Raw genomic sequence first — 27,924 nt, forward strand, 5'->3', positions numbered from 1 at the left:
TTTTTTTTGTGATATATGTCAAATTTCGTAGCTGTATGTTCCTTGCGCTCGTGCTCTGACTGTAATTAGTGAGTTCTCGTGCCTGACAGTGAATGTAAAGCCGGTGTGACGCGTCCCCTGCGTGATGACGTCATGACGCCTCTGTGTTTTTTGTGGTTTTTTTTTCCCCTAGCTAACTAACTAGCTCCAAGCTACGTCTTCAAACATGGTCTGATTTAACACTTGGCAGGTACGTTTGCTCACAATAAACACGTTTCTAGACACTCACAGGAAGTCTGTGTTTAGTTTAATACATTTTGAGACACAAAAACAAACCGAGGAGGCTCCGTCAGCAGCCCGAAGGTCGTTATTCTGCAGCTAGCTGCGGTGCTAAATTAGCTTCACTAACATTAGCCTTGGTTAAAGAGATGAGCCACACAAGATGTTATTTTCCATAGAATACATACATTTCTGAAGAAGACTGTCATCTGGACTATAAGAAACATGACAGCAGGAAACAGGGTTGACATGGCTTTGAGAAGCCGGATGTTTGGAGTTAGCTTCACAGCTGTTAGCTGCTGCGGACCTTTTATGTTAATTATTTTCCTAAATGACACTTAAAGCGGTTATATCATGTAAACAAACCTTTTACTAACTATGTACATCATCTCAATGCTTAAACAGATGTTGTCACTGCTGTCATCTATAGATTGGTTTTAATTAGGGAGAAAATCATGTTTAAATTCTACTTCCAATCATGTGTAAAAGGATTTTATGGATGTGCAAGGTGCCTTTCATGTTTTATTACCTTGTAATAAAATTGTTAGACACTAGAGTCCTTTTGTATGTGTATGTTTTTTCAAATTTGTGCAAATTAGTTTGGATGTAGGTATAATTTTCTGTATTTACTTGAAGTTCAAGTGACAACTAGTGACATGATAAGTAAAATAACTGTCCAGTAGTGTTATAGTCAAGACCAACATTAGAACATCCCAAGACCGAGGCTTTACGGAGCTCGAGACCAAGATCGGTCTCATACTACAACATTACTGTCTGCTGTGACCAACAGCAGTCCCAGATGTTGATTCTAATGTGATGTGTGTCATAAAAGTATAAATGGTGGTAGACTCTACCAGGAGTATCATTTCAAAGAAGATTGCAGATTTGGACGAATTACATCCTTTCAGGGCACATGTTAGTTCCGAGGAATGAATGCTCAGAAATTTTTGCTTTCATTTTACATATAAAATACTAAATCATTTGATTATTTGTCTTTTTAAAAAATCCCCAAGAAGTCCCTTGAGTCAGAACATTTCAAGGATTAACAAAAGCAACATGGAGTAGAATTCTAACCATATGAATGAACATATAAAATAGGTAACAGTTTTTTAAATGTGTGTCATTGTCTTGTGCAGGTTTGGAGGACAGAGATGGCAGTGTGTGCACTGACCATGCTGGATGGGATGGAGGATGAGGTGACGGCGGCGGGTGGTGTCCTGCTCCTGGTCCTGGCCCTGGTCCTGGCCTGGCTCTCCACCCACGTGGCCGACCGTGGCGACCACATCCTGGGCACCATCCTCACCGTGGGCGCTCACGCCTCCCTGATCGGACTGGGAGGCCACGACAACTACGGCGGAGCGCCCGCCGGCGCCGACGCCCCCGAGCAACAGACGACTCCGCCTTCGCAGGAGAACAAGCCCGACGACGGCGGAGGAGAGAACCCGGCGGAGAGGGGGGAGAGCGAGGGGCCGGGGGAGGGAGCCGAGGGGGTTTGGACAGATCTGCTGCTGGACATCCAGAGCAAACAGCCCCCGACTCAAAGACCGCAGACATCCGACGGAGAGGACGACGACCTCGACGAGGACGAGGAAGACGAGGAGGGGGTGGAAAAAGGAGAGGAGGCTTTAAAGCCCAGCACCAGCCCCCCCACCGTTGGCACCACCACGCCCATCGCCGTACGTCTCAAGTTTTTAAACGAAACCGAGGAGGTGGCTGTTGTGGAACAGCAGGACACAGTGGCAGTGCTGAAAAGGTACAACTGAGAAAAACAACAAGCCTGCACACTGTAAGTAGAGTTTGTTGACCGTTTCTGTCTCTTCTGCTTGCAGTAAGTGTTTCTCCGGCCGGGAGCAGCAGATTAAATTGATCTACCAGGGCCAGCTGCTCCAGGACCCCAAGAGGACGCTGCTGTCCCTGAACATCACCGACAACAGCGTGATCCACTGCCATGTGTCCCAGGCCCTGCAGGAGGCCGGCCCCGAGGAGGGGGCGCAGCCCGCCGCCGCCGCAGCGGGGTCCGCGGCGTCCGGGGGCTTCAGGGCCGCCGGCGTGGCCATCAGCACCAGCAGCCTGGTGGTGCCCGTGTTCGTGGTGATCCTGGCGGTGGTGTGGTACTTCCGCATCAACTACAGGCAGTTCTTCACTGCGCCTGCGACCATCTCCCTGGTGGGAGTCACTGTGTTCTTCAGCTTCCTCATATTCGGGATGCACAGCCGCTGAAACGGCGCCGAGCGTCCTGAACCGGCTGTGAGGGAACCGGGCGGAGCGTCCGAAGAGACGGACTGACCGGCGCAGACGCCGCCACAGATCGAGCCGTGCTCATGTCGGTGAAGAAGAAGAGATTGAAATGAGTTTTCTTTGAACCCGACTCCGTGTTTGACACCATGCTGTAACCCGCCGGCTTGATCTCATCTGCTCATTGTGCCCCACCGCGCTCTCCTCTGCTTTGATTCTTTTCAAAAAGCACAATTCTTCTTCAGCTAATCCTGAAATCTAATAATGAAAATCCATGTGGAGCCACTCGCTCTTGTGCCGCGTGCGTCACTTTCGACTCCGTTTCTTTGTAACTGTACACCTGCAAGACGGTCGCTACGTAGGGATAGAGTAATTTAAGCAATCAGCTCTGGAAATGTACTTTTTTTTGGTTTTCTAAATAAACATTGTAAATATGTTGTCTATTTTATGTACAGAAATGATAGAAAGAATCAGATGAACTGTGCTGGACTGCTCTGGGTTCAAATTAAAGCATTTTAAACCAAACTGGCTTCAGTGTCACTAGTTTAACACACAAACAGTTGAGAGGAAACACATTATTACAACATCCACAAATGATGCTGCACCTGATCAGAACCCTTTATTCCTTTGACATGATTGACTGTACAATATCAAACCGAACTACAATGAATGAAATGAAGCAAAATGAATCTAACCTGTGAAGCACTGTTTAGCTCCAAGTTTTTTTGTTTTTTTTTAACAGCAGATTTCACTGGACGTTGTTTCACAACTTCTCTCATGAGCGCCCATGATGCGGGACGTCTTCTACAAGCAGAACGGAAAGGGGAAAACACACTAAGTCGCGCTTTGTACAAAGAAACATCAGTCACAACATTCAGGTTCTTTTTCTTAACCTCCCGATTTACAAACACACGGCCAAGAACAAACAAAAGAGAAGCCCACTGGCTCATCAAATATCAAAATCTGCACATTATCCATGTACACATCACCACAAAGGCAGCAACAAATACAAACTTAAATATATTCTGGAAGTAAACAAAGTTAAATACTTCAAAATGGCACCAAAAAAAACTAAATCAGTCACATTCTCGGATGCATAGTTCTGTGAAAATAGAAATGAATGCATGTCGATCTTCACACACACACAAAACATGGACAAAGTGACATGTGCACCGAAACAAACCCGTCACACACTCGCACACACACACACTGTGCAATACGACGCGAGAATTAAAGAGTCACTGATGAGTCTCCTGGACTGGAGGACAGAAAGAGGCGAGAGAAAGGTCGGCCATGTCTGACTCCAGTTCAAGACTTAACAGACAGAACAACATTAACCCAAATGTAGCATGATGTGAAGAAAAGAACGAAAAAAAAGAGAATCGTTTCCTATTTTTAAGGCTTCTATGAAACACAATAGGCGATTATTCCACGTGTTCATGGATGAAAAGGGAAGTTTTTCCTCATTACGTTCCATGTGGAGGAAGTTCGCCGAGAAAAAAAAACGAAGGTTTAAGGTTTAGAGAGCACCGGGTTCCAGCGCTCTGCCGGCGGGATTCTGTCTTCTATACCCTGTTTGGAGGCTTCACCTCGGTAAAAACACACCATGATCCCACCGCACTGCTGGAGAAGCTGTCAAAGCTTTAAAACAAACAGAGTCAGGATGAATTTGCCTCCTCTTCTCTTGTAATCATGATTTTCAAAATACTTTTTTTCTTCTTTTTTTTTTTTTTACATTGAAGCCTTTTTTTGTTGTAAAAGCTAAATACACTTTTAAAAAACTGGAATGTGAGAAGAAGAAATTAGCTTAAGTCATCGTAGATGTTGGAAATGGAAGGAGCTGGGAGTTTGGGCCTCTTCTTTTTGGTCATTAAACTGACGTTATTCTGAGAGGAGGTGCTGCCGCCTATCGTCACACTTCCTCCTGCTCCTCCTCCTCCTCCTGCTGCTCCTCCTCCTCCTCCTGCAGCTCCACTGATTAAACCGAGAGACGGCCTCTTCTTCTTCTTGGGTCTCCTCGAATCTGAATGATTGGCGCCTGTGGGAGATACAGAAGACGATGTGGTGAATCGAACCGTGGCTCCCGAGGCGTGCGGGCTGCGGCGGCGCTCCGTCCTCACTGGCTTTGGACGAGGCCGAGTCGGTGGGCGAGACGTCCGGCGAGTCCTCCCACTGCAGGCGGCTCATCAGGCTCTGGCCGTCGGGGACGTCGAAGCCGTCGTTCTCCAACGCCGCGTCGCCGTCGGGCAGCGCCGGCCTGTGACACCACACCCACAGACACACACACACACACACACACACACACACACACACACACTTTGAGACCGACGGGACAACAGCAGCTCCGACACACACAAAGACGTGCAAATTGTCCAGATTCTCCTCTTACAGCACAGAGTCGGCTCAGTTTTCTCTTGACTGGTCTGGAAACGGGCTTTGGGGCCACAGTGAAGCTGCTTCTGCAGGCTGCTCCTTTTTTTGTTTATTTTTTTAAACAATTCTCTAAGTTTAATAACCTCAATATTGTACATGTTTAAGCATTTATAATTGTTTAACAGCTACGAGGAGCAGGAAAACACACTACAGAGGTTTTATCTTCCTCTCTATGACTCTAATCTGCAAAGAAAACACAGGACTACAGGTTCATCTGTTGTAGAACACTTCAGAACTCAGAACTCTACATTTCAGCACTGTTGAGTTGAGTATCCCGTTTTCCTTCATTTTATTCCACTTATTCTATATCCCAATAGAAAAGCTTGACTCCAGCTCTGATCAGTGAGCAGCAGCAGGAAGAGGAGGTGAACCTCGGTGACTGACGCCACGGCTACAGCAGCCTCTGCAGAAGGAACCGTGGCCACCAAGCACACACACACACACACACACTGCACCGGCCGGCGGTGGCGGCGGCAGCGCACACGGCTCGTTAAAACACAGCTGAGGGGTGAGGATGGGACGGGGCACACTCACGCGGACGGCCCCAGGAGGAACACCCTGACGGCCCTCCTCTGTTCGTCCGTGTGCTGGGGACACCGCTGAGACCTGGTGGGACACAAGGTGGCGTTACACATCCCCGACTCACGGCGTCTGGACGGACTGCTGGGACGCGGCCAGGGACCAAACGGACGGGGCGCACCGCCCCGCCGGCAGAGCTTTGGTCACTGGCGGCGTCCTCCACGGTCTCATTGAAGCACGTATGTTTTCACCTACTGCCGTTTTTTTGATTTGGGATGAATTGAATTTGACTTGGGTTGCCACCTGTGTTCCCCTGAGTTAGTCCCAACACACATGATCACTTTCATCCACAGAAAAACTGATCATGTTTCCACAGTCTGCACGTCGGTACCTGCGGCCGCGCCGCTGCGTCACGCCGAACACGAGCCACACACAAGCAGGAGGGGGGGGGGGGGGTGGGGTGGGGTTTAATGGGGTCAATTACCTGGTGCACATCTTCTTGGTGTGCTCGGAGATCACGCCGCATTGCTGCAGAAACAGACACACACTGCTTTACTGAGCTTTCTCTGCAGCGTTGGAAAGGGGGAGTCGGTGCATCGCGCTCACCGTCGTTAGAAGCGATCGAACCTCGTCTGGTCCCAGCGTCTCGTAGTTGATGCCAGAGTTAAAGTTGTACTGAAAGGAGAGAGAGTTAAAATCATTCTTAAAACATGAGGAAACAGCAAAGTTCAAGACAGGCGGTGCAGCGTTGATCACCTTGTAGGGTTCTGAGGAAACGCTGCTCCCGAGCTCACCTGGGAAAAAAAATAAAACAAATTCAGGAGTCCATACCTCCCATCCTGAAGATAACCCGTAAATATCCTGCTTGCTGGACTCACCATTCTTGTGTTTCAGGGTTTTGGATCTTCTCGGGGAGTTCTGGTTCTGCACAAGCAAAAACATTTAGCTCACTGATCAACTAAAACATTCCGACACATGAATGTAGAAACATACCTTGTCGGATTTTCTCTTTTTGGCTGCAAAACAATTGAAAACATGTTAAACTCAAGCCGTATTTCTCTGATCCACATGCGATACAAACAGTTAAAGTCTCACCCTTCTTCTCTGCGCCGTACGACCAGTCGTTGTCGTTGAGATCGTCGTTGTCTTCCTGATCACTCTCCGACTTGCTCATGTTGTTGTTGCTGGCGAGTCTGTCGCAGCGAGGGTAGAAGTCAAGTCAAACACTGCGGCCGTACGCCTGCGTCACGGTTCAGAACGGAGAGAGGCGAGCCGACCTGCGGTTGGCGATGCGGCTGCTGTTGCGCCCCATCCCCAGACATTTCTCCAGGTGTGGGGCGAAGCGCGAAGCCGCGATCAGCCGCTTGCAATTGGGACACTCGCACTCTTTGTTCTTCCACTGGTTGTACACCTGTCCAAAGATGTCCACGCCGGGCTGGTCCACGATTTCTGGAGAAGGTTAGACATTACGTAAGAGAACACACACACACACACACACACACACACACACACACAAAAAAAAGGAAACATCAAACGGATATTGAAAGTATCGCCTACCAAATTCCTTCATGCTCTCCTGGTCGGTTTCATCGAGGAAGAAGTAGCCCTGCTTCACGGCACGGTGCACCTCGAAACACAGGCCCAAACAGGCATCTTCCACCAGCTCCGAGTAGATGTCCTGGACCAAGGCCTGCGGGAGCAGGAAGAGCAAAGCGAATGAAAACCTACATTCCCCTCTCTGACTTTTCAAATAAAGAAATGATAAATGCTTCCCCTAACTTTAAAACCAGCAGACTGAAGCCGGAGCTCGTTGCCTCACCTCCAGCTTGGTGTTGTCTGGGCCTGAGAGGGGCATATCCTCCATTTTCATTTGAAAATCTGTGTTGGAAATCTTGACAGCGCCGCAATGAGATGCTGGCCTGAGGATTTACAATATGCAGAAGAAAAATTAGAACATGACCAGAGATTCAGGGAACACATTTAGAGAATAGATTAAAAGTCAAGACTCACTTTTACAGTGAAAGGTTGCTGTAGATCTGTCTGTGAGCTGCAGCAGAAAGGAAAAGCTTAAATAAATAGACGCTGATAGTCAGCCAACAAATCAAAGGCATTCTTTAAATAGTTTTAACTGTTTTTCAGGCAAGCAACCGTGACAGTATTATTCTCATTTCCTCCTGGTTCTTTCAAACCATAAATAGATTAAAGCCACAGAATAAATAGAAATATACAAGACAAGGGACAGTGAGCAGCCCATACTAACTGAAGAACATCATTAATCCCATCATTGTGCATGAACAAAACACACAGGCCTGATTTCATCTTGATAGAGGACAATGCTCCAGCTCATCCACATGGAATCGATGAGGAAACTACTACTGCTTCTGAGAAACATTAATATAAATGCAGCTGGTGGATCATTTTCAGTGTTTGTTTGATGACTAACAAAGACACTTCTGCTTGAGACAGATCATATTGTAAACATGATCACTGCTTTGGAAATTGTCTATTTCCAAGTTAATGAGCCAGATTAATGCACTTTGATTAAAAAAAAAGATGATGACAATATATTTACTACTAAAATCAAGTGACAATAGACACATTTAGTGGTGCTTGGCAACTGAAATAATACATTATACCACAGGAGAGTAGTTCTGAACAAAGACATTTTATAATTTAGAGAAATCCAGTGATAATCCACATTTTGAAGGAAAAATGATGAAATGTGCCTGTTAAGAGCTGCATATCAATGCTAACTTGAGTGATAAAAATGCATCGTTCAGACACTTTTAAAAGGTCTCTCGGGTTGAGTTTAAGTAGAGTAAGTTTCGGTCTTTTGTTATTTTAATCGGTATCGCCTGAAAGACGTTAGTTCACAGTTAAATGGCTAATAACATCAAGCTAGCATAGCTTCGCTCCCAGCATAAACACGCTCACCGTGAAACACCGAAACCTCAGCCGGAGCCCGGCGGCAGTCTCTCCGAGGCGGGCGACATCTCCCAGCGGGTCCCGGGGAAGGAAAGGCTCAAGGAGACCGACGGCGTCCGGCCGCGGGCATGGTTCAGGACGCAGGTAGGAGCGGAAACGAGCTCGCCGAAGGTGTGGGTTAGCTCCAATGACGTCACCTACCCGCCCGGCCCCGAGCAGCCGCTGAGCAAAACAAACCAACCCACTTCCGCTTCTCGCTTGGAGAATGAAAAAAAAAAAACTCCGTTTTTCCATTCTTTCTTTTTCATAATTTCTCGCATTCCCTCACAGTTTTTGTAGTCATGTTTTATGAACACAAACGCAGGATGTCAAGTCTCTGCATAACTGAATCATTAACTCGTTAGAATGAACAATGGAGTTAAGAAAACATGAAGACAGTTTTCTATTTATTTGTATTTTCAAAGATAACTCCACCCATATCTTCTAGTTGCAGCTAAAATAACCTTAAAAAAAAGATCTGGATGAATTTCGTCTGAAGGATCACATGTTTTCTATCTTCAGACATTAGTAATCGATCTTTGCACTTTTTCTGGCATCTCCTAGTTCAGTCTGAGGTCATCAGTCCTGATAATGGACATGTTGGTAGGCTTTGTTTTATAGTGATTACAACTTAAGGACAGCCTTCAAATGAGTTTAAATGTCCCGCTGAAACTCTGTATTCAGAAAAAAAAAGAAACCTTGTGCTGGAAAATAAATACAGTGAAACGTTCATGAACTTCTAAGGCTTTTCTATGATGGATGTTTTTACAAACTCACGGTGACAACATGGCTTTGATAGCAACGATCAAGCCATCTTTCATTGCAACATCACAAATATCTCAGCTCAAATCTCTTGTTTCATCTGCTACTCTCAAAAAATGTGTTAATTTTTCCTCAGAATTTTTTGTCACTTGATTGTTTCTCAGGCCAGATTGGAGCCTCTTGCAGGCCAGTTTTGGACCACAGGCCTTAAGTTTGACATGCTCTCTTAAGAGTTGGTGAATATCCTTCTTAGGCATTCTTCCTACAAATGAGCACACAGCAGAAACTGTTAAAGATCATTGTTTATTTTGCCCAAATACTTTAACTACAAGGACATAAGAACACCCTCAGCTATAGAAAACATCAAATTCTGTCAAATGATCAGCAGTACAAACCTGTAAAGCTTTGCTTGTCTTAGATATCTGTAGAAACCAACGAGAGAGAGAGGGAGAGAGAGAGAGAGAAAGAAAGAGAGTGAAAGAGAGAACCAACAACTGAAACAACAGGTGTCTTCACCGGCTTCAGAAATCACAGATGAGGGTTTGCCGAAATAAAGAACTAACAAAAACAATAAGCACTCATACAAAAACAGTATTTACAGAAATATTACAGTTGTTTTTTTTTTTAACCCCATATCCACTGGCAACGGAGTCCCCCCCCTCCCCGACACAAATCCCTTTAATAAACTCCCGTCAATCGTTTTCCTTCACCCTCTCCCAGTTCCGTTAAATAGTTCACGCTGGTTTTGTTTCAGTCTGAGATGAGACTCATCAGATCAGTCCTTTACTAAAAGATTATTAACAGTTGTCATGAATGTTTAAAAAAAAAAAAAAAAAAAAAAAAAAACTGTTTCGAGAGTCAAAGATGACCGTCATGAAAGAGGCGTCATCAATCCGTCTTCAGGTGATCAATGACGTGACAGTACAGACCCTCAGGAGGGGGAAAAAAAAAAACAAACAAAAAAAACGGATTTAACAATATCTACATTCATGGTGTTGGTATGACGTCCCCACACAGGCACGTACATGCACGCTGCAGTCACATCATGGTATGCGAACGGAACGACCAGCACACATTAAAGCAAAGAAGCACGCAAACGCACTCTCATATATACACAGTCCTCTGCCTGCGCGCACATTTACATTAAGTGCACACTTTGTTTTTTGGGATAAGCATCAGACTGAACCTCTGGATAACAGCTGAATACTATTTAAAAAAAAAAACAACAACAACAAAAGAACAAAAAACAAATATGAGAATGGAATCCATTCAAACATCCACTCGGAACACCGTTAATAAAACAAAGCTATGAACAGTAAATGAAATGTTTAAAAAGGAAATCAGCCCGAGGCCGTTTCAGGCTCGAGCTGTGCCGGGGAAAGTGTTCCAGCTCCGGCCGGATCTGCAGGTTTTAAAGGCTGGAAGCAGAGCGGATGTGATGCGGGAACCTTTTAACATCCGTCTCGTATCTCGGCTTCAAATGTCACTTTTAAAAAAGGGGAATGGAAACTGTGTGAATAACCTGAAACCAAAGGAAGGGGGGGAATCCGGGGGGCTATAAAGGCACAGAAGAGCCAGTATACTGCAGAGACGACGGGGCTTTTAGGTTTAAAAGAAGCACTTAAAGCAAGCAGCACAACCCAGGAAGTGAGGCCAGCAGGGAAGATTCACCATTGCACACGATTAACCCCCGTTTTCCCTGAGCCTCACGGCGGCCCGATCACATCCTCTCTACTTCAGTCAGTAAAAAAATTAAATCTCGGGTGGAGGAACACTTCATAGGCACTGTCTTTTTTTTCTTTTCCTTTTTTTAAATGAGAACATGGATGCGTAACAGTTTCTGAACTTTTCCAGCAACAAAAGAGACATTCAAATGGCTTCATCGTTTTTTTTTTTTCCTTTTCTGACATACAAACAAAAAACAAAAATACCACCTCTTTTGGAACCAAATTATAAAATCTGCATCGAGAGTTTGTATTAGAGAACAACTTGACAACTTTCTAACACAAAAAAAAAAAATAATAATAAAGGAAACATTCTGAAGAGTGCAATTTTTCCTGCCCGTCCCCCCCTTGGCTCCCCTCCCCGTCCTGCAGTGAAGTGATCCGCCTCGGGCTCCATGAAGCCTGTTCACAGCTGGAGCCGCACGCCTTGTTCCCAGGATGACCGGCAGAAACACTCCGACCTTGATCACTTTTGACATGTCGAGACTGAAGTGTTCAACACCATCACCAAACCAGTGGGATGTGTGAGTGTGTGTGTGTGTGTGAGAATGTGTGTATGAGAATCTGTTTTTCTTTTTTGGCATAATGTCTACAGCCTCTCCCACCCTGGAGGGGATCTGGGCTGGTTTTTGGATATAATCAGGTGTGTGTGTGTGTGTGTGTGTGTGTGTGTGTGTGTGTGTGTGTGTGTGTGTGTGTGTGTAGGGGGCAGGGCTCCTCTCAGAGCACAGTTCACCAGGCATCAACATGAAGTGGGCGGGTGTGAGATGAGGCGGTGCGGGGCTCCCCCTGGTGGTGGGAGGAGAGCAGGGTTGGCACAGTGGCAGAGCTCCCTGGACTCTTGGCTCAGCTCAGCGCTGCTCAGTTCGTCTCGGGGCGACGCCCCCCCCTCCCCTCCCCGAGTTCAGTCCGAGTCCGAGTCCGACGACCCCGCCGAGTTCGACTCGCTGCTGCTGTCCTCCGACTTGTTCTCCTTGTCCTCCGCCTCGTCGTCGTCGTCATCGTCATCATCGTCGTCGTCGTCTTCCTCCTTCTTAAAGACAAGAACACGGAGACGCAAGTTGAGCCTGATTTGCTCAGCGGCGCCGTTTCAGTGCTGGCCGAACAGACAACACTCACGTCGTCGTCATCATCGTCGTCGTCATCTTCGCTGGACGAGTCCGCGTCAGAGGAAGCCTTCTCCCGATCGTCGTCATCATCATCATCATCATCATCATCGTCGTCGTCGTCATCATCGTCGTCATCGTCATCATCCTCCTCCTCGGTGTCCTGTGAAACAATGGGCATGGTTTAGAGGACCAGTTTTGACCCACAGACCTTATGTTTCCCATCCGAAAGTTAAACGAACAGATCAGCGCTTACGGATTTCTTGGACTTCGCTTTGGGGCCACCTGGCTTCGCTGTAGTTCTTCTTTTCTAAGAAAAAAGAAAAACATCATGAAAGATCATGAAGAACACTGATGCGTTTTTCTTTTTCGATATCCAAGGAACACTTACTTGGGAATTATACTCTTTGTAGGTGTTTCTTTCCTGTGAGGACAGGCTCTGTGGACAGATGAGAGTTTTAGACACTGCTATAACGGTTTCTCCCACGAAGAAACGAAGAGACGCTTCTTACTGCGAGCCACTGCTCCAGCTGGATCTTGTACTGCCTCTGCTTCTCCTCGGCTATCTTCTTGTAGCGGTCTTTGTCCTTGAGCGGTAGCCGCTGCCAGCGGCTCCCGATCTCGGCCATCCGCTCCTTCATGGGGAGGTGGTTCAGTTCGCCGTTGGACAGCATCTCCTGAGAGAACTTCTGATATCCGTTTCTACAGGATCAGGAAAAAAGAAAAGGTCAAGCTTGTGGCTGGTTTGGGGCGAATAGAGGAAGAGAAGTTCCAAACTTACGATGGCGGCTTCTTGGGTTCACCCTCAAACTTCATCTTCTTCCCTGAGGCAATGGCAGCGGCGGGCGAGCGCATCTCGGCCAGGTCTCTCTGTGGAGGACAGACAGGTCAGCGTTCTGCTGTCCTCTCTTCAGTCAGGAGCTGCAGACGTCACGGGGATTTCCCCCCACCCCTCACCTCGTATCGCTTCTGGTCCTCCGCCGCCTTTTTGATCCACATGATCTTCTCTTTCTTCTCCATGCTGTTCCAGACCATCTCCATGGCCTTCTGGGCCTTGGGCCGGTCGCTCTGCAGGAGAAGAGCGTCACGTCACCCTGCGGCCTGAGTTCTATCGACTAACTTTACCGTTTATAGGATATATACAGTAGTTCTCCTGTGAACTGTGATCCAGTGGGATAAAATACAAATAGACCAAGCTTCAGTGACTTTATGACAAAGGAGATCTTTCTGCAGTCACCTTAAATCTGGCCAGGTAGTCTCCGATGACGCTCTGCTGCCAGATGTCCTTTGCCGTTTTGGGCGGATCGGGCAGACGACTGCGATCCTCCTTCTCCTTCTTCTCCGACTCTGCTTTCAGGACCGTCTCCAAACGCTTATACTTCTCCTGAACGATGACAGAGTGGACATTCTTCAACGCTATAGAACTATCAAATCATTTTTTACGTAAGATTTAGGAAACAGGACGATAGAAACATATGAGCTCAATTTTTTCCCCCCTTTTTGTGTCTGTATTCTGTGTGTAACAAATTAACTCGTTACCTTCTTTTTGTCCGGCAGCTCGTTCCACATGCGAGCCAGAAGTCTGGTGACGTCGCTGTCGGACAGGTCGGGCCGCTCCTGCTGAAGTTTCGACCGTTTCTCTTCAGAGAAGATGAACATGGCGGAGATCGGTCGTTTGGGCTTTTCTGGATTGACCTACAAAAAGCCCCACAGAATTCCACTGTGACTGAAGTAGTGGAACAAACAAATCAGACTCAGAATCATGCGTTTGCTCCCACTGGCGGTACCTTTGCCTTTGAGTTTTTCTTTTTGGAGGCAGGACTGCTGGCTCCGCTGCCCTTCTTAAAACCGACCTTCTCTTCACCCAGAACCCGCTGCTGCTCCTCCTCTGATAGACTCTGCACAAGTTCACACAGCAGAACACGTCAAGAGGGAGCTGGGAACCCCACGTCGGCACGTTCAAATCAAATCAGGGAACTTACGCTGAGGAATCTGTTCATTTCTATTTCATACTCCTTCTTCCTCTGGAAAAACAAACGGATCTGTTAGAAAAGGGTTTTTGTCGTCGTGAGGTGTGTGTCTGGACGGTCTGGATCGCCCACCTGCTCGCAGCGTTTCTGGTAGCTGTCCTTCTCGTTCTGCTTCAGCAGCTTCCACCTCTGGCTGCACATCACCATGCGCTCCGTGCTGGGGACGTCCTTCATGCTCGACATCAGCTCCGCGCAGAACATCGAGTAACCGTTCCTGAAAGAGCCGGCAGGCGTCAACATCAGGTCCGAGGCCCCGTTAAACACCAAACTTTAAGAAAACAGCAGTAACTCTTCGCTAGAAGAGTGCGGTGATATTTTTGACTGTAGCTACACTGCAGGACTCACGGAGGAGGTTTGTCAGGCCGCCCGTCTGACTTGTCCTTCAGGTGGCGCTCTGCCTTGGTGAGTGTGGACTTGACGATGTCGCCCTGGGTCATGTTCAGCTCAGGATGCTGCTGGATGTATTCCCGCATCGTCTCCTGGAAGAGGATCACAGCCGTCAGATTGTGACCATGACATTCACTGACATGAAGCCCCGCTGTCGCCTCACCTCATACTGTTTCTGCTGCTCCAGGGACTTGGTGATCCACTTCAACCTCTTCTTGTCGGACAGCTGCGTCCACTGTTTGCCCAGATTGTCCTTAATGTCTTTGGTGGTCGCCTGGTGCGAGACAGAGACCGTTACCACCTCCATATGAGCACCCTGGCAGCTCATGAAGCCACAACCCGTTATGCTTACATCCGGATGTGTCTTCAGGAAGGCCTTCTTTTCGTGGTTGTACCACAGCTGCTGGGGCGTTTTGGGCTTCTCTGGGACGTTGGAGCCTTTCTTGGCCATGCTTTCCACAAGGTCTGGATGTTCTTCCCTGTTTGGGCACCGTAAAGCAACATCAGCAACCTTATCTAATCTAATTAGGCCACACAGTGCTGTCTGATTAGACCACTTCACCTGAATTTCATCATGCTGTGCACAAACGTTTCCTTGTCCCGCAAGAAGTCGTCAACATATTTTTTCTGTAGCCAAGCAAAAAACAAATTTAGCTGGAGCCGTGTCGAACGACAACAAACAAAGGAAATCCTCGATTTCTTTACAAACCTTCTTCTTATCTGGAAGCTCTCTGTATTTTTTGGAGAGGATCTTGGTGAGATCCAGGTTGCTCATTTCAGGGTGCAGCTTGGCGTACTTGGCTCTTTTCTCCATGAAGAAACGAAAGTACGGGGTCAAAGGCTTCTTGGGGAAATCTGGGTGTTTCTGTGTGGGAGGAGAAACTGAGTCATGAGCTCCACTGGCAGACCTTCACCAGAGACCGAGGGTTGATTTTCACTCACCTTAATCTTCTTTCCTTTGTAAGGGTTCTTGATGTAGTCTTGGGCGTCGACTATGAGCTCGGTTAGGGTCCTGAATTTACGAATCTGTGAAGCGTAGATACACTCAGCACAGCACTTGACTGGAGAAGCTTACAGACTGAGAGCTACTCACCTCTTTAGAGACTTCCTGCCACTTCTGCTTACACATCTCTGCCGTGTACGAGTTGAAGGCCACCTTCTGCCAGTCCAGGTGGGACTCTGAGGTTTTGTATTTAGTCAGGTCTTTCTGGGGCAGGGCGACTTTCATCGCCTCCAGGAGCTTCAGGAGGTCGTCCTGCGCCCACACTGAAGAAACGCAGAAAGAAAATCAGAAACAAAGAGACAAATCTGCACCGCACCGCTCATAAATGAACAAACATACTCAAAGAAAACCTCAAGTTTACATTTTTTTTTTATATTATTTTGGCACTGTTTAACTGGTCCAGTTCGGCCGGGTCCCTAAACTAAAATGTGTTTAACCTCAGATCTAGCGACTCAAGAAATTTCTAATGTGCAACTCAGTGAGAAACTCACATGATCTGGAGAGGTTTTGCCAAGAAGAATGGGCAGCTTTACCACCTAAAAAAGCAAAAAGAGTTCATCATATAAGACAAAACTCAGAGATGTTAATGGCACAGTCTCAATAATGTATCTTTATTGTGATGGTTGAATTGATAAATTAATCGGAATTTCATCACAAATCCAAGAAAAGCTGCCTGATCAGCCCTGTTTTATTTAAATACTGGTCAAAATCTTCCCATTTCTGCCAGGGAATGCGAATGTATGAGTAGAACTGTGTGTATCCAAGTGTTTTTCATATGTCGGAACAACTGGTTTTCATTTTCAAAAGACTATGCTCCCAGGCTTTGTTGAGATTTCTGAATTAAACAATAGATTTAAAAACATTCCCACCTTGGTCTTGAGTCGTTGCCTCCATTTCTCCATTCATTTGTGAGTGTGCTGTCTAGAATCTACAAAAAGAGGGATTTATTTTATTATTAAAATGCATATTTGAGACATTTTAATCCAGATCAAATGAAAGGAATGCACTCACAATTATATGACATTAATAAAAAAAAAAGTTTTTGTTTTCCTTTTTATTATTTTTTATTATTCAGATTGTGTTGGATTAATGTGTGCCAGATGATTGCCTAAGAGGGAGGTTTTATGCTCGGGGAGGATTTCCAGTGCTGGAATTTGAATTTGCCTCGACATAATGGTTCATGTTCATTACACCGCCCCTTAAACGTTTACGCTCATGGTGAGACGGAGGCTATTGCTTGTGACGGCTTCAAATCTCAAATAACACTGCAGAGGCTTCAGCTGGGTCCCACAAGAGGAGCCTCCCGTCCAGCAAAGACGAGAGAGAAAGAAGGAAAGAGGAAAAAAAAAATCGACCAACAGCCCGGAATTTGGCGTATTAGCACTGTCCTCCTATTCCACAACAAGAGTAGCGAGGACGCGCGGCAGCGACCATTTTCTCCCCCGGTCCGCTCGGTAATGGAGGACTTTCCGTCGGAGCGGAGGTTGGGGAGGATCCACGGAAGGAGGAAGCGAATGGACGTGGACGGAGAGGCAGCTGTAGGCGACCAGCTGACCACGGACTGGGGGGATCTGCTTTCGGTCTCCGAGAACGAAGAGAGGGGGGAATGGCGGCTTGGGAAGCACCACTGCAGCCAAACGCGCCTCATCACCGCCGGACGCGGGTCTCGCTCCGCCGCGCAATCCCCATAATCTTCCCCGAGGAGGGTGGGGGAGAGACAACGCGACCGGCGGTTAATAAATCTACTTTTTAGAGCATTTACAGATCAGATTTGTTCCGAGATTTCTAAGCGAGAAGCCGGAGCATTCTTCGTCGAGGCGTAGCCGAGCGGCGCTTCCATGATGGCGGCCGCTCGTGGTGCGCCCTGTCCTTGATGGATCCGGTGGCTCGGTGCGGGTCCGCCGCGTGACCCAGCGACACCAGATCTACCCAAAATCCCACGTCTAATCTAATCAACACAGCAAAAAAAATCTACAAACTTAACCTTTGAACGCAAAACATGTCGAAATTTTCACCATCTGGATGAAAGAAACAAGCCGATCAATGTCAACCTGGCGCATCAAATGTGGCTAATTCGTCTTTTTCTGGGTTTAAAACGAGCATTTTCTGGGTAAAAACGTGATTTTTCTTGTTTTTCTCAGCTTGCTGGAAGCTGTGAGAAGCCCCGTGTGCTCCGGGGTAAACCTGATCACACAACCGCCTGCTGTTTACAGCGTTTAAAACTACATTTTTGGGGGACAAATGTGAATATTGGATGGTAAAATGAAATAATCTCAGATTTTCGTTTAACATCACATTAGTGGAGGTAACTGGAAGGATTTGTAGAAAGAAAAAAAATTGAAAATGTTCTCTAAAAAAGCCGAAATTACAACGTCTAAACGGGTTTTTAATTTTATTTCTAGTAAAACGGTGCATGCTACCGGGAGAGGTTCCGGCGGAGAGTCGCTTAAAATCGGCGCGGAGACACGGTATATTATATATTTATAATATATATGCATATAAGAAAGGGGAAAAAACATCCGAGGAGCCGAGAGGCTTCTCAAACGGCTCCGGGTCCGCCGCCATGCTTCAGCCCTGCGAGGAAACCTACCGTGACAAGGTCCAATGGCGCACTGCAAAGCGAGAAAAACCGAGCTGAGACCTTAAAGCCGGGGCGTTGCAGAGTCCCTTTTCCCCCTCGATCCAAAAAGGCGCATAAGCGAGGCAGGAGAAGGCGGGTTCTCGGAGGCTCGGTCGCTCGCTGGTTCTGGGCTAGTCGCGGTGAGAGAGAGAGGGGGAGAGAGAGGGCGAGTCTCTCTGCACGGTGAGATATTAAACCGAGATCCCTGATGGCTAACCGAGAGAGGCGGCTGGCTGTTCCGCCAGCAGCCGCATGGAGGTCTCGGCGCGGAAACCACCGCGCCGTGCCGTCTTTCCCCCCTCCTAGCACGCGCGCACACACACACAACACAACACGCCACAACGCTAAAGCTAAGCGCACCACTTCCAGGGCTGAACGCGCCACCTTCGGACCCGGTGGGGGAGTTAGCTTAAACGGCTACAGTTCGGGCTGAAATGCCGCCGTTTCTCCCGCCTCCTCCTCCTCCTCCGGGTGTCTCGTGCGGGTTCTTCCCCGCTGTTCGGGCCGTGAGAATCGGCTATGGCCGCCGTGCCTTCCACCGCGGAGGCTTTAGCTCACGACAAAGAGGCGGCCGGCCGCGGGCGACGAGAAACCCGCAGAAACAAACACTAACCGTGTAAAAAAATATAAGGTTTTTTTTTTTAAGCGTGTTTCTTGAATGTTTCGCCGTGTTCGTCGCGGCGGCGGCGCTGGCTCACCTGCGTCTCCGCGGCGCTGTGGAGGAAGAAGGGGAGGGTTGAACGATAGCCAGCACTGCGCCGTCGGTCCCGGGCTCCAGTCCCCGCAGAGATGGTCCTTCCCCCCCGCCTCCATCTCTCTCTCCGTCTCCCTCCAACTCGTCCTCTCGCCATCCAACCGAGGCGGACACATTCCTCCCGACGCCACCGTTCCACTCCCGGAGGCCGATCCCAAGTTTTTTTGGTAGTTTAATCAAAGTGTCACGGCAGCTTCCTTTACTCCAATTTAACAGAAGAATATTTACATCCATCAAGTTCGCAGTAATTTTAACTTTTATCATCCCCAGTTTGATCAAATATATTTAAAAAAAAAATGAAAGGAAAAAGAAAATCAGATTAAATCTCCAAAGCAGGCATCCATGCTGTTTCACATGCTGGAAAGCTCTTTTGGTAAATAGTAAAGCGGCTGTTTGACAGCTTAATTTTGGCCCAGCATGTTTTTTTTCTTTTCTTTTTTTCTTTTTCAACTCCACCTTGTGTGTTTGTGGGCGGAACCTGCGTCTGTCCAATCCGGGCGGTCCGACTCAGGGAAACTAATGACTCCGCAGCTGCGTTCACTGGCTGTGGGAAAACCACAAATAATACACAAATAAAACTCAATTCTGCGCTATCTGTTGCCCCTAAGACGTATACAAGGGTGTCAAAACATTTAACTCAGGGGTGACATACAACCTATTTCATCTTGAGGAGGCCATATTGGTGAAATAGTGACTTAATAACGTTGAAACTTTATTTTTCTTGTAGTTGTATTTCAGTTTGACTTATGTTTTATATGGTACTCCTCATGTCCCACCCTTAGTTTGTTTATAAATAAAAATGGTATTTCAGTGACCTTCAAACTGTTTTTTGTTAACACAAGCACACAATATATTCTATTTGAAAGAGCATTGCAAAGGATTCCTGATCTTTTTTTTTTTTTATCATATCACTGATTTAAAAAATTCGAAGTTGATGAACTTTTTGTTAATGTCCAGTCTTCTAAATCTGTTCTTTTAACCTTGAATTTAACGTTGAAGCTGTTTTTTTTCCAGCACGTCAATTATGTTGACATTGAGAAGCTAACATGTACGTGCCGTCCCTGAAGGCAGCACACTGCTGAGTGGCAGACATCATGGTCCTATTGAACACCAGCTCCTGTTTGTTGCAGGATAAAACCAGGGGGAAAGAAAGGCTGCCAGTGGTGAGAGATGCTCTTTCCTGGTGGTATGGACTGGAGCCCTGTAAAGACAGTTTTTTATTTTGTAATAAAATGAAAACCAAAGCATGTACAGTGTTTCAAGCACACATTGCATTTACATTGAAGGAACTCAAATATAATTCATAGTTATCTATCTAAAACTACTCATTTATTTCATAATTATGAATGCGATACACACTTTTAAGTCAAATACTCTGTTCATCACACATCCATCTCTACACAATGGTGAAAATGAACACAAACAGCCTAAAATTTTCCATACACAACAAATTAAATGGGGCAACACAAATGATCTCTCAAACAAGGCACACATGGCAGTACCACAATTTCTTCCTATTAGTGCATGTGTAATAAATGAGTTGCTCAACTAAAACTGAAACAATAACACTATGGGCTAGTCAAAATATCAATACATGATTGTCACTTTAAAGCCAGAAAAAGGAAAAACAAATTGATAACTGGGTTTACCTCATCTCTTTTAAGAAAATACCTGTCATTTTCAATATTCAATCATTTTCCTGAATCAGAACACCACTTCATGCACAAGTACATAAATAGTCGATAGTATAGATAAAACAACAAACATTTTTGAGAACACAAATTAAAGAAAACAAATCTAAAACATGAGGAATATCATTAGAATAGGTTGTAAAAAAAATGTAGGAATAATGTATGAATTTCAAAAATGCAAGGTAATTTTCTCTAAAGAAAAATAATACTGATTCTGGTTTGAAATAGTTGACTGACTTCATTTAAAAGTTTGTGCCTGAGTATCAATTGTTTCTGGAAGTTACACGTCTTCTTCGTCGTCGAACTTCACTTTGGCGTCATCCGCATCCAGCTGAAACACAGGCGTGGGTCATTACAAGCGCATCAAACACCCCTAAAATGTGTGTGTGCACGCCAGCCGCGGCAAATCTACTCACGCATTTCATCTCCAAGTTAGTGAAGACCGTGCCGGTCATGACCATGCGCAGAGGGATGGTGAGGATGAGCACGAACGGCAGAGCCAGGGAGAAGGGGCTCATCTTCACGACCCACAGGACAGCGAGGCACACGAGCTGGATGAAGGTGAACAAATGCATCCGCATTGTGCTGACCTGCACAAAAGACGAACAGAGTTAACAGATGGACTGAAAACCAAAGTGAAAATGCACCAAGGGGAAGTTAGCAATATACATTTACTGTATGCCATGCACACTTCTAAAAGTGGACACTGGTGTTACATACTGTGATGTGTGGGCATTAATTGGGAACAAATGTTGATTATATTATTTGATATCAGAATTAAACGAGTATTTGAGGAAGATGAGTACCCTGGTTGCATAGGCATCAGATGGATGGTATTTCTTGGGAGTAATAAGCAGAAGCATCCTGTCCCACATCTGGATTCCACTCAGGGAGGTGATACCCATGTAGAGGAAGATGCCAAACAACGCCGTCATAGGAATCATCTTGAGTACAGGTTCCATGAAGATGGAAACTCCTGCAGGTTACAGAGGAAGATGGTTATCAAAGGCCCAGCTGTTGTGACTGCATCAGAGCTATAGATGGCAGCACCTACCAACCATGATGGCTACAAGGATACCACTGATTCTCTGCTCCAGAACCTTCTCTATTTCTGGTTTGGGGCCCTTGGACATGACGGTGAGAGCGTTGGCATGTGTGACAGATCGTACGGTGGCAGCACTCAGCCAGGGCACCCCGAAGATGGAGGAGATTCCTCCCATGACCACCAGAATGAGGAGATCAAAGTGGAAACCAGACCCTTTCACCATTTTCCTCTCTGGTTTGCTCACAATTAGCCTGGGATCCAAGAATAATAATAACATAAACTCATTTAAAGCTTATTTACATAGTAGTGATGTGACTACTTGGCATGGCTGCACTCACGTGGTAATCTGGGACTCGAGGAAGATGAGGATGAAGACGAGCAATGCAGGGACACAGCAGGCACCCATCATCCAGATGGGGAAAGGCTTCTTCTCCCCCATGGGGTTGATGAACCAGCCTCTGACCTTGGGGTTGGTCACTTCGATACCTTTTGGCACAACAAGTTTCTAAAAGAAGAGAGAGAGAAATAAATCAACCAAATCTTGGACAAATCTTTTTTTTTTTTTTTAACTTTGTAATAACCCATAACACAAATTTCCAAGCTTGATGTCGGTTTAGTTTACCTTAGGGAGATTAAAAAAAAATTGAAATAATTGTAATTTTAGACATATTTTCAAAAAAAAAAAAAAGAATAAATAAATTAAAGATTTACATTATTTTCTATTCAAAGATTGACAAAGATTTTTTTTTTTAAAAAAGGACTACACAATGACAGTTTCATTAGAATATAAAAACAAGCTAAACCATTTGTTGTTTACCTGAAACATTTTTTTTAATGTACATACAGCCTCCACTCGGGGGCGTCAGAGATTTTATGGGGTTCAAACCAACAGAAAAAATAAGGCATGAAAACTAAAATCATTTGGAGGTTAGCCATCTTTAGGTATGCTTGGAGCAAAACTTTTTTTTATTTCTAACAACCACAGTGAGGGAAGAGAAAGAGAGGTGTTAGCAGTGAACAGAGAAAGTCTTACAATGATATCCCAAGATATGGATTTTCATAGACTGGACTCAAGTGATGTATTTGCTTTGGCATAAAAACTACAAAAAGCCCAAGCTTTTGAAATAGATTTAAGTATTCTTTAAAGGAGCTCACTTGAATTTACCTGAGTGTATGCATCGTCAATGTTGATGTCCACAGCGATCATAACGAAAATTGCAATGGGTACTCCAAAGTCACCAATCAAACGACGAAGCTGGTGAGAAGACAAGCAGAGAATGCACTCAGGTGATAACTGAAATGACAACCAAAAAGGTATCTCCAGTTGGAATACCACAGAGGCCTTAAAAACTCAGTCGTACCGGGCCAGGGAGGTAATGGCCGCCCTTAAACTGCCGGAGGAAGTATGCAATAAAGAAGCAGCCAAACATCAGGCACATGGACAGCAGGGCAGTGTTGGGATATGGCCTCTCGATCTCCAGCTCCATGATGGTAACATTGCCATCATCGTGGTACTCTCTGTGCTCCTTGATCACTGGGTGGAAGGGATTGTCCGCTGTGTCGTTCAGATGATCGTAGTTCAGGATCAGCGGGTGAGCTTTGAAGATCTGAGGACGAAGAGGTAAGTTATTACAGTGAGTGACACAAGATAACACAAGTCAGTTACAATTTTGGCTAGAAGTAAATCATCTCTGGTGATGTGCAATGGATGGATGTAAAACTGCATGGAAACCTTGATGAGTTTACTGAAGGTCTCGTAGATGAAGATGAGCGAGATGAGGATGGAGAAGATTTCTTGGGTGAAGCGTGAAATGAATCGAACCAGGAAGCTGCCCTCCACAGCCACGATGATGACCACGATCACAATCAGCCACATGCCCACCCAGATTCGGCCCACGATGTACTCAATGCCCTGGGACTTGCAGAACTATAGCATAAAATACACCAACAGAAATGTTTTTTTTTTTTTTAGATGAAGAATACAGAATAAGTACAAGTTTCAGGAATGTCAAAAAAATGTACATACAGCATAGAAAGCTTCCTCAAACACCAACAGTGGTCCAGAGAAGCCGATGACAAGGACAGGTTGAGCAGCAATGAGGCAGAAGATGACGCCTTGAATGGCGGTGGATATCATAAGCTCTGACACACCCATCATCTTTTCTGTTTTGTCAGCTAGAGAAAACAGAAAATGGGATTATATCGTTTGTCTTTAAAAATGCGTAACAAACATATCATCTCTGCCTACAGCACTTCTTTACCTAGAAGTCCTCCAAAAGTGATGGCCGGGGACAGGGCTGCAAAGTAGATGAAGATGACGGCAGCGAGGACCTGAGGGTTGGCAGCATCTAAGTAGTCGCTGATGTAGTGACGGTAACGCCGCTTTATGTCCTTCACCATCCCGCCAAAAGGATAGCCAGTACGGGCCAGAGGATCCTCCCTGGGTTCCTCTGGAGCTTTGTCAACTAGACAAGCACAAATTGACGTCAAGAGTGACCACATATGAACTCTTTTCTCTGGATGCTACAGAGATGCTTGTTTGCCTGCCTGTTCGTTCATTCACTCAGAGACAATACTGGAGAGAGTATCAAGTGTACTGTAAGCTGACCTTTCACTCTGTCTCCAAACGCAAGGCGAGTGTCTGAAGGACGGAGTCTGTCCTGCAGCATCTTTTTCTGGAAATCAATGATGGGGTCCAGCATTGCCTTGTCTTGGATCTCAGTGGGAGGAATCACAATGCTGCAGTCCATGAAGTCAGCGATGGCATTGGTCAGATCTTTGTCAGTCTGAGCCAAGTAGGCCTCCAGACAGAACACCTAATAGAGCAAGGAAGCACAACCCTTTGAGTCAACTTGCTTAGCTCAAGTGATTCCCTCATCTCAACGCTGGATTTTGTTATCCAGTTGCGATAATCATATGTTGCCACCCCTTCTTTTTTTGTTGTCCTCACCCAATCGGCCATCAGAGCACCCATGGCACGGCCGCTTTCACTGTAGTCAACAGGCGCCTCGCTGGGCCCCACCATCACAAAGACGAAGCGAACAGGGACGGGAGACTCCAGTGTGGACTCCATCACCACAGAGTCCCTCAGTCGGACAAAAGCTACCACTGGCTTCTGAAGGAAGTCCAGGGCACCTTTGGAAAACAGTATTTGTTAGCCTTATAGTCATTCCCTCACACACCAGGGGAATAAAATGTCACACAACCCAAGCCTACCTGAGAGGACAATCGAGGCCTCCATGTTGTCAGAGCTCTCTCTCTGCAAAAATGAGACAGCAGCAGAACAATTAATACCATCTCTGTTGTCTCATCGTAAGAAAGAAATACTGAAAATAAAAAAGATGAATAACTTACTGTCTTTGTCACAGAAAAGGTCTGCATCTGAATGTCTCCAGTGTCAGAAACTTCAGGTGACCCAGTCTGACTGTAAAGACAGAAAAAAATAGAAAAATAAAGTGTAAATCTCTGTTGAATAGTTATTACATTACAGAAAGAAACTGAAGGAGAGGGTTTGTGCTCATTGGATTACCTGCGTCTCATCAGGAGAGCCCTCAGCAGGCCATCTCGATCGCTGGAACGAATCTCATCCTTGTTCAAAAGCTCATCGGCTACTTTTTCGGCGATGGAAGACAGACTGGTGGCATTCAAGTCAAAGATGACTGCACCTGAGGATACAGAAATACTGGTTAGTATCACTATTCAACTTTTCAAATCAAACAGATTACAACAAAATCTGCACAAATGTTGGCTACATTTCCAAAATTACCTGTACTCAGTGTTTTGCGCAGCTGGATCAGGCTCTTGAAGGTGAGATAGGAGACATGGGAAGAACCCCATTTTCCCGTGCTTGGGTTGAAGTTCTCTTCATAGCCTACCCAACGGCTAGTCTCCTGCCAGAGGTTGCCCTGGAGCTCATTCAGCTCCACATAGGCCTGTAGTCATACATTACAATCAATACATTACAATCAGGAAAAGCATCCCCATAGGCAGTGTATGGAATCTGTGAAAAGTTAGACTGACTTGAGCATCCCCTCTTGTGGTGGCATTGGTGTTCAGGTTCAGAAAAGCTGAAAAACAAAGGCAGAGACGTCGTTTGTACACTCTTATTGAAGGTATAAAAACCTTATATGAAAGTAGATTAGTTAGTTGGAGGCTAACAGATCATCACAAAAAGTTACCATCTGAATCACTGGGAATGACAATGGCTGTCGAGGGTGGCTCATTCCTCTCTGCTTCCTCCTCAGCCGGTTCCTCTTGATTTTCACGCTCAGACATACCACTCTGGCCTGGTGGAAGACTAGTGGTATGGAGCAAAAGAAGAGTTCATTCAGAATGTGATCAGATCCAACAGACAAAAAGTTTGAATAAATATGAAAAAATATTATATTTGTAACAATGCATTTTTAGATTGGAATTACTCAATTAAATGTGTTTTGAGTGAACTTCAAAAACATTGGACCTATAGTTGGGAAGCATTATGTGTCTAGTGTAAGGTTAGCTAAAATGCTATCATTCATGCAGTTCCACAAGTGACCACAAGGTGGCAGGATTTGCATTACCCAATGGTGTGCTACTTTTTTCTCTTTTAAGTAAAGCCATTTTAAGACTTGGGTACTTTTGTCTCCAAGGTGGTAGACTTTTTTTTTTACATGAAATGTCTGAGTCTAACAAGCCCAACCATGGCCCTCATGTGACATTTACAATGCAGGGGGCTTTATTTAATGACCCCTTCTGGGGTCGCTGCAGTGTCACATTGTGCATGCTAGACTTGGCACAAGGAAGCCAAACCGATTGAAACCTCAGTGGAATTTGTGCGGAATGAGACTCAATCCCCAAGATCCAGTCACAAGCTTGCTGCTGGTGCTCTGTGCCACCACAGCCCCTGTCATTATTTACGTATGTAGTACTTGGACAATTTTTAACGCGGACACTTCTATGAGATGAACAACTCACGGTGTAACTGGAGAGGGGAAGGCAGAGTCACTGTCTTCATATGACATGTCGCTCCCCTAGATAAGAGAAAACGTTGACAAAAGTGTTAAGATTCCACTTCTTTTTGTTTGTTTCAATGTCATTATCTAAAAAAAAAAACTGGTTTAAAAAAAGAAGACCAACCTCCTCAAAACTGAAACTGTTTTCCATGGGTGTTGATTTGTCTGTCCTCCAATTTTCAGCTACTTTCCCTGAGACACAGAATGATCCCATTAGAACCCACATCACTTTAAAACAAAATATAACCAGACTAAATACACATAACATTCTAACTGACTAGAGGTAATAGATTACTCACCAAATACAGCAAAGAGAAGTAAATACAAATACGGACGGAAATTTGACATATTGCTCCAGACATGTTTAACGCGCCACATTTGGATCTCCAGAAAATGCACGGTAAGCTAAAGAAGTGTGCACAAAGTTCTCCCGCAGACAATTTTGTTTGTTGTTTTTGCATGACGGCTTCTTCAGTCAAACACATGTATACAATAAAACCGGTTTTGCACCTTTTTGAGGAACTTTATATGAACAACCACATGGGTGCCCTGACTCCCAGACCGGCTGCAGAGCTGGGCCTCACAGCAGATAATCCATCAGCCGTTGAGACTACGAGCTGCATTATGATTTCAAATAGCAGACGAGCACAGCCTTATCTCTGGGGCACACCCTTCAACCACACTCTTAGGCACTCTCCAGTAGCAGTGGTGTGAAATGTCTTTCAAAAAGTTGGCAAGTCAAGTAATTAAGACAAACCAGGACACCAACACACCAAGACAAAGAAATGCTTCAATGCCCAGCAGTATTTTTCATAAGATGTTTCACTGTGAAGGGTTTTTGTGGATGACACCTCCTCATTTACATTAAACATGAAACAACTGAACAAATGCTGCTTGTTTTTATATTAAGTTATTGATTTTAAGCAGACTTAACCAAGGTGAAGTGATTTGGGGAGAAAAAGTCATCTTTATACACCCAGAAATATTAAATTAACATTAACTCCAACATAAAAATGTATATGATTCTTAAACATTGTTAAAACATGCATTAGAGATATTTTGCTTGCTCTCCAAGTAAATAACGTCTATATAAATACTATATATTGGACCCAAATATAATGAATATGATCCTTTGCCATTGGGAGATATTTAGATACTGAGCTCTCTTGACCTCTGCCCTCAACTCCGTTGGTATCCCACCGTATGTCTAGCTCCATCCCAGAAGAGACCACACCCTTACCTGTACGCAGGTACTCCCACCTGGAGACAGGACTGGAAACAGGACCGCCGCTGCACTGTCCGTCTCGACAGACCCCGGCGACAAACTGAGCCGGCTAAAACCAAAAAGACGAGTACGGAGAGAGAAGAGCGGGAACACCCACCCAAAACTACGTCGACCCGA

The 27,924-nt window shown here is 45.6% G+C and overlaps 4 protein-coding genes across 7 annotated transcripts; 1 reads left to right on the forward strand and 3 right to left on the reverse strand.

Annotated features, from left to right (window-relative positions):
• Nucleotides 1-136: 136 nt before the first annotated feature.
• tmub2 (transmembrane and ubiquitin-like domain containing 2) lies at nt 137-22,290 on the forward strand. 2 transcript variants are annotated; one of them, XM_030088571.1, is made up of 5 exons: nt 137-229; nt 1,395-2,011; nt 2,088-2,480; nt 19,622-19,626; nt 22,271-22,290. In XM_030088571.1, exons 2-3 carry the CDS (start codon nt 1,410-1,412, stop codon nt 2,476-2,478), a joined length of 993 nt encoding a protein of 330 aa, XP_029944431.1. In that variant the 5' UTR covers nt 137-229; nt 1,395-1,409; the 3' UTR covers nt 2,479-2,480; nt 19,622-19,626; nt 22,271-22,290. The 2 variants fall into 2 exon arrangements, with proteins under 2 accessions (XP_029944431.1, XP_029944430.1); XM_030088570.1 differs by lacking the exons at nt 19,622-19,626; nt 22,271-22,290 and having other exon boundaries at nt 2,088-3,013.
• Nucleotides 4,276-8,584, reverse strand: atxn7l3a (ataxin 7 like 3a). Of its 2 annotated transcripts, XM_030088568.1 has the most exons (14): nt 8,380-8,584; nt 7,456-7,492; nt 7,265-7,364; nt 7,003-7,135; nt 6,723-6,894; nt 6,541-6,638; nt 6,439-6,461; nt 6,324-6,369; nt 6,202-6,239; nt 6,052-6,120; nt 5,930-5,973; nt 5,461-5,532; nt 4,614-4,750; nt 4,276-4,531 (listed from the first exon to the last, which is right to left on the reverse strand). In XM_030088568.1, exons 3-14 carry the CDS (start codon nt 7,313-7,315, stop codon nt 4,296-4,298), a joined length of 1,119 nt encoding a protein of 372 aa, XP_029944428.1. In that variant the 5' UTR covers nt 7,316-7,364; nt 7,456-7,492; nt 8,380-8,584; the 3' UTR covers nt 4,276-4,295. The 2 variants fall into 2 exon arrangements, with proteins under 2 accessions (XP_029944428.1, XP_029944429.1); XM_030088569.1 differs by lacking the exon at nt 5,461-5,532.
• On the reverse strand, nt 9,456-18,350 carry ubtf (upstream binding transcription factor). 2 transcript variants are annotated; one of them, XM_030088564.1, is made up of 22 exons: nt 18,012-18,350; nt 16,291-16,349; nt 15,913-15,957; nt 15,512-15,684; nt 15,361-15,444; nt 15,128-15,283; nt 14,981-15,045; nt 14,771-14,897; nt 14,582-14,692; nt 14,377-14,510; nt 14,104-14,245; nt 13,984-14,025; nt 13,789-13,899; nt 13,541-13,696; nt 13,239-13,385; nt 12,959-13,069; nt 12,783-12,871; nt 12,514-12,703; nt 12,393-12,440; nt 12,258-12,311; nt 12,015-12,164; nt 9,456-11,925 (listed from the first exon to the last, which is right to left on the reverse strand). In XM_030088564.1, the coding sequence occupies exons 2-22, from the start codon at nt 16,325-16,327 to the stop codon at nt 11,800-11,802; spliced, it is 2,298 nt and encodes a 765-aa protein (XP_029944424.1). In that variant the 5' UTR covers nt 16,328-16,349; nt 18,012-18,350; the 3' UTR covers nt 9,456-11,799. The 2 variants fall into 2 exon arrangements, with proteins under 2 accessions (XP_029944424.1, XP_029944423.1); XM_030088563.1 differs by having other exon boundaries at nt 9,456-11,928; nt 18,012-18,349.
• Nucleotides 19,995-27,910, reverse strand: slc4a1a (solute carrier family 4 member 1a (Diego blood group)). Its single transcript, XM_030088562.1, has 21 exons — nt 27,763-27,910; nt 26,647-26,714; nt 26,485-26,540; nt 25,710-25,828; nt 25,552-25,598; nt 25,298-25,463; nt 25,061-25,196; nt 24,886-24,955; nt 24,748-24,790; nt 24,482-24,666; nt 24,140-24,347; nt 23,793-23,996; nt 23,558-23,706; nt 23,264-23,458; nt 22,893-23,138; nt 22,697-22,786; nt 21,870-22,036; nt 21,541-21,782; nt 21,293-21,462; nt 20,903-21,076; nt 19,995-20,817 (listed from the first exon to the last, which is right to left on the reverse strand). Exons 2-21 carry the CDS (start codon nt 26,671-26,673, stop codon nt 20,767-20,769), a joined length of 2,745 nt encoding a protein of 914 aa, XP_029944422.1. The 5' UTR covers nt 26,674-26,714; nt 27,763-27,910; the 3' UTR covers nt 19,995-20,766.
• Between the last annotated feature and the right edge of the window lie 14 nt (nt 27,911-27,924).

This window comes from Salarias fasciatus, chromosome 4 (genome assembly GCF_902148845.1).
Source record: "Salarias fasciatus chromosome 4, fSalaFa1.1, whole genome shotgun sequence".
NCBI classification, from domain to species: domain Eukaryota; kingdom Metazoa; phylum Chordata; class Actinopteri; order Blenniiformes; family Blenniidae; genus Salarias; species Salarias fasciatus.

What these genes read in the sequence shown, in the direction of transcription:
- slc4a1a (XM_030088562.1), bottom strand. Translation starts at nt 26,673, where the DNA reads ATGGAAAACAGTTTCAGTTTTGAGGAG. An exon ending in TTCCCCTCTCCAGTTACACC is followed by an intron (nt 25,829 to 26,484) that starts GTGAGTTGTTCA and finishes CCATACCACTAG; the next exon opens with TCTTCCACCAGGCCAGAGTG. An exon ending in CTCGAGTCCCAGATTACCAC is followed by an intron (nt 21,783 to 21,869) that starts GTGAGTGCAGCC and finishes CTTGGATCCCAG; the next exon opens with GCTAATTGTGAGCAAACCAG.
- ubtf (XM_030088563.1), bottom strand. Translation starts at nt 16,327, where the DNA reads ATGAATGGAGAAATGGAGGCAACGACTCAAGACCAAG. An exon ending in CGGCCTGACAAACCTCCTCC is followed by an intron (nt 14,246 to 14,376) that starts GTGAGTCCTGCA and finishes CGGCTCTTTCAG; the next exon opens with GAACGGTTACTCGATGTTCT. An exon ending in ACGACGATGATGACGACGAC is followed by an intron (nt 11,929 to 12,014) that starts GTGAGTGTTGTC and finishes CTTGTCTTTAAG; the next exon opens with AAGGAGGAAGACGACGACGA.
- atxn7l3a (XM_030088568.1), bottom strand. Translation starts at nt 7,315, where the DNA reads ATGAAAATGGAGGATATGCCCCTCTCAGGCCCAGACAACACCAAGCTG. An exon ending in AGCCGCATCGCCAACCGCAG is followed by an intron (nt 6,639 to 6,722) that starts GTCGGCTCGCCT and finishes TCGCTGCGACAG; the next exon opens with ACTCGCCAGCAACAACAACA. An exon ending in AACCCTGAAACACAAGAATG is followed by an intron (nt 6,240 to 6,323) that starts GTGAGTCCAGCA and finishes TTTTTTTCCCAG; the next exon opens with GTGAGCTCGGGAGCAGCGTT.
- tmub2 (XM_030088571.1), top strand. Translation starts at nt 1,410, where the DNA reads ATGGCAGTGTGTGCACTGACCATGCTGGATGGGATGGAGGATGAGGTG. An exon ending in ACAGTGGCAGTGCTGAAAAG is followed by an intron (nt 2,012 to 2,087) that starts GTACAACTGAGA and finishes TTCTGCTTGCAG; the next exon opens with TAAGTGTTTCTCCGGCCGGG.